Source organism: Lycium ferocissimum, unplaced genomic scaffold (genome assembly GCF_029784015.1).
Source record: "Lycium ferocissimum isolate CSIRO_LF1 unplaced genomic scaffold, AGI_CSIRO_Lferr_CH_V1 ctg15058, whole genome shotgun sequence".
NCBI classification, from domain to species: Eukaryota; Viridiplantae; Streptophyta; class Magnoliopsida; order Solanales; family Solanaceae; genus Lycium; species Lycium ferocissimum.
The window spans coordinates 10,236-17,508 of record NW_026715803.1 but is presented as its reverse complement, the minus strand read 5'-3'; the positions used below and the strand labels follow the sequence as shown (position 1 = coordinate 17,508).

At 32.4% G+C, this 7,273-nt stretch overlaps 1 protein-coding gene across 1 annotated transcript; it reads right to left on the bottom strand.

Annotated features, from left to right (window-relative positions):
• Positions 1-1,248: 1,248 nt before the first annotated feature.
• LOC132042403 (uncharacterized) lies at positions 1,249-2,355 on the bottom strand. The gene has a single exon (XM_059432950.1). The coding sequence runs from the start codon at positions 2,338-2,340 to the stop codon at positions 1,249-1,251; it is 1,092 nt and encodes a 363-aa protein (XP_059288933.1). The 5' UTR covers positions 2,341-2,355.
• Positions 2,356-7,273: the final 4,918 nt, after the last annotated feature.

Here is a 7,273-nt window from a genome sequence, read left to right as displayed (position 1 = left end):
TAAGAGTATACATCATATTGTATGTTGGATGGGCTGTTATAAGTTGTTACATGCAAAGCGTTAAGGCTACAAACTAATAAAAGTAACTTGAGAATGTCAACGTATGTGAATCGTTATTGCATGTGTATGAATGTGGGGACGTTTAGAATATTGTGTGGGCTGTCCGATTGGTATTGAACACATAATTATTGATGTTGTATTGGTAGTATGTGGTTGGTTTAGATACAAGAGAAAACATCGCCTAAACATCTAGAAAGGAGTTACTAACGTTAGAATACGTTTGAATCTCCCCGTAGCTTAATCATAGTTGTTGGCGTCTTAATATAGGTTGAAGTATTATTGGGTAGCGTACACATATTGTGTGACGAATAACACTAAAGACCTTGTCCGATCGGAAGCACTTGAAGGAAAAAGCTTTGGCATGGGAGTTCGTGACAAATTGTTCGGCATTGAGGTGGGTTACGGTTTACCTTATGGTGAGACTTTGATTAGCGAAGCGTATGTTTAGATGATATTGTCGGAGAATGCATATAAACTGCGGGTATCAATTGGTTTAGATGCTATAACATAAAAGATGAGACTTGTTCGTGGATATGGATTCATATTGACTTGTACTTGTTGGTTTATATGTTTTTCTTGCTTGTTGTCTTTATATACGTTATCTAGTCTTAGTCGGCCTATGATACCTACCAGTACCCGTTGTTTGTCTTGACCTACACTTGCCGCATTCTTTATGAATGCGAGTAAATTGAGATCGATTTCTACTTTCGTGGCTATTCGAGGATTTCGATTTGAGTCCTTCGGGATGAGCATGAGGATACGATGCCGATGACTCTTTTTATCCTTATGTCTTGTTTCATTAAGGACATGATCTTTTAGGCTACTATGTATTATATAGACTCGAACTTATAGTATTTAGTTAGATGCTCTTGTATGGCTGACAGTTTGAGTTGGATTCTCATTATTCTATATTTCTTTATATTATTATCGTGAGACCTACGTTATTTTATCCGCTTTATTTATATATTTTTGATTGTTGGAATAAAGGGTTAGGCCACCAGAATGGGAAAATAGGTGCCCGCACGACTTAGTGAAAATAGGTCGACAGTGACTTTAAATAAATCAACTTTAGATAATTACTTTAATTACCTTAGGTGTCCTAATTCACCATAAATAATTAGGTGGCGACTTTACCTAACTTTAAATAGCATCTAATTATCGGGATGTTGTAAACTATTTTGACTTAGGTTAAAATAGGGTATAACACTTGATATCCATTGAATGAAGCTTATACGAACTAGAAGCCGTACAGAAGACCAAGGAAGCCATTTGTATACAGAACTCTCTAATCGACTCCATACCCATTGCACTAGGAAGACTCAGTTTACCGAGAGATTGGCGAACATCTTTCAGAAGAACGAGGCACTGGCTTCTCAAACACGGTAAAGACAACTCACCCAAAAATGCCTCGGAAGAGATTTCACATGAAAATATTTCCGCCACTTCTTTAGATCCAACATTCTCTTGAAATAACATTCTCTCCAAACAATCAAGTATGTAGATAAGGCGTACCATTTTTTCAAAAGTCTCCTCCCTAATAAAACATAAGGGTAGATGAGTACAGAACATTACCATGCATTTTCTCAAAGATGAAGCTGTAGAATTAAACCGGAATCTAGCAAAATCAATCAATGAGCTGATTTTTTCTTTTTCCTTCCGAGCTTCCTCTTGATCAGCAAGTTCCTTAACTTTGATCAACTCATTGTCCACGTATATGTGATATTGAGAAATGCAATCTTCAAGAAACCCGCTCGTGGAACTTATACAGTGTTTCCAACCAGTCACCGGTCCAAGGCACTCCACCAGCCTATCAACACGATAATCAAGGTAAATCTCCTCAATACCTTGACCAAATTTTAGCCGGTCCTTATTCCCGAATAAGAGAACATCACCCAGAGGACAAACAATATCTATTTCCGCAGAAAGATTTTTAAATGACTCTTTGATCAGCTTAACCAACCGTGAAGCTACTTCTTTTATTGCTACATTTGTTGGGGCACAAGTAAGAGTTCTATACTTCATTTTCAATAGTATGAAGAGCATGACACTGGTTGTCTTAGTCTTTCCCGTACCAGGTGGACCCCATATGAGTTCCACCGAAGGCTTGTGGTGACACTTCAATGTATCAAGAGAGATCAAGACTGCATTAGCCTGCGAATCATTCAAGTTAGACAGCAGAGTGTTAACAACTTCTCCTTCAGGTCCATCAGTAATGGATGCAGAACAAACGTCACATTTATCCTCCCCCTGTTTCTGCACAAAAACAAATGTCTTTTTCATACAAAAAAAAATGTCTTTTCATTCTCAAAATCAGCTAAGTAGTACTGGGTATATGTCTATTCGAGGGATAGCCCATAGTTGGGGTGTCACAATTAGGAGAAACGGAAGAGGCGCCTGTCTGAGAAACTAGCCGTACAGTAGAGTACATATCGTTTTTAATTGCTTAAGAGCACATTGTTTTTTATTGTTCAAGAGTACAGATTTTCTAAAATAAAGAGTAGAGGTTTAGAAATATGAGAAATACAAAACAGGTCAGCCATTTGCGACCCAAGAGACCGGTGAATCTACATTACAAAGGTTGGGGTAAAGGAACATTTCTTAGCCAAAAACACAAATTATTACAGTAATATTATTACAACCAACACGTAACTTTGTCAAACATTCATAAGCTGCCATTTTTGTTTTGCATTTCTAAAAGAATGCTAATGTCATCTCTGTTATGTATTTTTCCGGCCACACTTGAGCTACACGACCATCACACATTAGAGGGAAAGGAAACTTCAATGGTTGTTTGGCTCAAAATAAGGTTATCCTAGGATTATAATCCTTTTAATCATAAATAGGCTAATAACCGACAGGGTTCATTATTGCAGCCACAGCACCAGGGAGATTTGGTTGATGATCTTTATTAAATAGGCCAGGGTTCAGGTCCCACTGCCCACTAAACTTTTTTAATGATGTTCAAATTCTCTCTCCTAAAGTTGATGTCCATACTCTCTTACTCGGAGAGTCACATTTGCAAAAACACTACATAATATTTATTTGCTTTCTTTTTTTTTGAAAAAAAAAATCTCTGTCAATTTTTTAAAAAAAATGAAAAATCATGGTCTCATTGTCACTGAAAAAAAATGTCCAAAAATGGATCATTTAAATGATCTGAGAAATTTGACAATTTTTTAAACTGTTCGATAAGGCTCCCTACCATCACCAAAAAAAAAAAAATTAATAGAAAACTCCATATGGTTTGACTTCATTGAAAATAATTCACCGAAAACTTGATTTTTTAAAATATGGAAAACTTCTGATTATTTTTTCCAAAATGTCTTAAAAAATCTTGATTTTCATGATTCAAATGATTCTTAGAATCTTTTACCTACACAACAAAACCTTATTATTAAAAAACATTGAAAAAACAGAAACTTTTTTTGTCAAAATTGAAAAAACTGCATTCCATTATAAAAATTTGGAAAAATAAATCTTCTTTTTTATAACGTTGAAAACCCATCTTTTAAACTAAATTTGGAAAAATCTAATCTTCTCAAAAAAGGAAACTTCAATGGTTGTTTAAACAAAAATCATCTATATTATAATGTAGGAATCATCAACAGTCAATTCTTAGACATCTTAACTGATACGAGTAGTATATTTCTCTCTATCATCCTTTTCACCAGTAGACGTGAGAAAAAACTATTTAAAGATCAAAATGAGAAAATCACAGAATAATGTGTTTCTTTTCTAAAAAAAAAATTAGAGACTGATGCAATTTTTTAAAAAAATGAATGCTTAATTTTCTTCAGATAAATAAAATGGATATTTAAATGAAAAATTTGATTTTTTCACACAACTGATGCTAGTTGAGGGAAAATATGGATCTTTTCATATATGCAAAAATGGATTTTTTAAAATATATTGATTATTTTTTAAAATGTCTTAAAAAAATCTTGATTTTCATGATTTCATTTTCTTGGATATTTTTATGCAAATAAAATCTGAATTATTGAAAAAATTGAAAAAAGGCCATGAAGCTGGTCAAAATGTGAAAAAATGAATTTTAAAAAAAAAAAAAATTGTATTTTAAAAATGTTATTTTATTAAATAAACTTTTTTTTAAACAAAAATCATCTATAAAAGTAGAAACAAAATAGTCAACAGTAGATGTGACAAAAAAAAAGTTTTAAAGATCAAAAAATCACAGGGGAAAAATGTGTTCCGAACACTACTGCGAAACATGATTTTCCTATTTTCTTTATGTCTTTATAAAATATAATTTATCTTTATTTTATTCTGAAGCATTTGAAAAAACGCACGGTGAAAATCATATTCCCATTGAAATGCTAAAATCACTATTATTTTGGTTTTATATGAAGTATTAACTGGATATTTCCACTGAACATTATTCAGCACGAAATCGGTGAGAAAATAGAGATTTTTTGGTAGTGTAAGTAGCCAAAAAGTACCTGATTTTGATATAGAGTGTCATCAAGAATATCATCGATAGACCAGGAGAAGACCAAATCAATGAAGTTATCTTTAGGCCCTTCTCTCTTTTTCCTAGAATTAGAACGTCTTTCCATAGTCTGATCACCTAAAATAAATCTGCTATTTACCTAAAACACATATAAAAATGTCACTGTCCAAACTGTTGCATGCAAGAAAATTTTGTAATAAGATACTAGTGTATATTGTGCCCAAAGACTACTTAAAGGAAAAGCAAGGATGCATTTCTTCGTCATGAAGGAATAAACAAAACAAAGAACCCGCGACTTTTATAGGAAAAAAAAAAAAAGTTAAACCAAACTAATACAAAAAAAAAAAAAAATACATAAGTAGTTTTCACGCAATAATTTAGTGCGTGAAAGGACAAGCGCAAATAAACCAGTTTATTTTTCACGCATGCTAAAATTTAATAATGAAAAATAATCTATGATTGCAAATAATTTTTACACTTTCTTCCTATTCCAAAGTCATAAGAAAATTAGTTGTCCATATATTTATGAAAAATAATTTATAAACATTCGGTATTATACTAATCCAATTAATTATATATTCATGTGTACTTACATCCTGCTGCAACACGAGTCGGAACCAAAATGACTCAATAAAAAATCAAGTGAACCAAAATACCCCAACAAAAAAAAAAAGTTACAAAACTATCTTTAGCGCGATATTTTACTTGCACTAAAGAATATTTTTGCATGGTAAGCCTTTTATGCGCTGTAACTTCTATAGCTAACATAAAATAAAAAATTGGTAAACTTTTTTTTTTTTTACCTAACATAGTAATCGGAGCCTACTTATTGTTTTCCATACTTTGACTAATGATTAGTCGTGTGTCAAGGCTAAAACTATTTTATATAGAGACACGATATTTTTTATTTTGCATACAATAATGTAGGCTCAATACATCAAGGATACGTAGACCGTTAGGATCGTCATTTTAGGGAGTTCAAAAGGTGCCGAAGTAAGTTTTGTTTGAAAAAACTTAGTGTTTTTTCCATACTTTGACCAACGATTAGTCTTGACACACGACTAATCGTTGGTCAAAATATGGAAAAAACACTAAGTTTTTCAAACAAAACTTGCTAGAACCCCTAAAATTACGATCAGTCGTCTCATAATCCTTGATGTATTGAGCCTACATTATTATGCGCGAAAAAATATTAGGTTCTATATAAAATTGACGTTTGAAGTCTTGACACACGATACTAATCGTTGGTCAAAGTATGAAAAACACTAAGTTTTTTTAAACAAAACTTACTTGAGCACCTTTTGAACCCCTAAAATGACGATTAACGTCTCACGATCCTTGATGTATTGAGCCTACATTGTATGTACGCGAAAAAATATCGGAGTTCTATAAAATATTGAAGTTTCGGAGTCTTGACACACGATTAATCATTAGTCAAAGTATGGAAAAAACACTAAGTAGGCTTCGATTACTAAGTGTTGCCAAAAAAAAAAAAAAGTTTACCAATTTTTTTTTTATTTTAGTGCTAGCTATAGCGCAGTAAAATACTGCGCTATGCAAAAAAAAAAAAAATCTTTAGTGCAGTAAAATACTGCGCTAAAGATAGTTTTGTAACTTTTTTTTTTGTTGGGGTATTTTGGTTCATTTGGTTTTTTATTGAGTCATTTTGGTTCCAGACTAATGTTAAGTAGATGTAAGTACACATGAATACATAATTAATTGGATTAGTATAATACCGAGTGTTTATAAATTATTTTCCATAAATATATGGACAACTAATTTTCTTATGACTTTTGGAATAGGAAGAAAGTGCAAAATTGTTTGCAATCATGGAAGATTGCTCTTTCACGCACAAATTTTGTGTGCGTAAAAAGCCAAACTTGTTTATTTTTTTGCGAGTTTGGTCCTTTCTTAGCACAAAATTAGTGCGTGAAAACTACTTATGTATTTTTTTTTTTTTTTGTATTAGTTTGATTTAACTTCTTTTTTTTTATCCTATAAAAGTCGCGGATTCACAAAACAAAAGAAAGAAAAATCAACCTTAGCACAATGTGTACGTACAAGTAAAAAGCTACTAGCACTGTCAATGTCAAACAAAAAAGATAATCAAAGGACTTATCTAAAACTTTTTTCTTTTTCTATAAGTAGTCAAAGTTAGTCTCTAATCTTTTTTTAAAGAAAATGAAACAATTACAGTAAAAAGAACTACTCACTATTTTGTACGAGCAAGAGGAACGGATAAGGCACTGTTACCTCCCAACTTGTACCAAATTTATTAGGACACACCTTTTTCTTTCAAGGGTTTCTATTACCCCCTAAACTATATTTTTTAACACACACACCTTAATTATTTACACCTTTGTCTTTGACCTGGACTAGTGTCCCAGTTATATTACAATCTGTGTTATACAAGCGCTGTGGGGCCCAAGATAATTCACTTTTCCTTTTAATTTTATTACATTGCTCATTTAGACCAAAAGAGCAGAACTCAAAAATCAGCAGAACCTCTTCGATTCTTGAACAAAATTTCCCCAAATCCTTAATTCCTCTTAATGCTTCTGCAGTTCATCATTAATAGAGTGAAAAGAAGTATGTAGTGTAGACTATTAAGTTTTTCAATCAAACATTCTACCTCCTTTCAGTTCAAAAAGTATAGTCTAGGGTTTTTTTTTTGTTTTTTGATTTCTTTGGTGGTACAACTTGTTGATTCACGGTCAGTTGGAAGGCTAAGCTTACATTTCGACC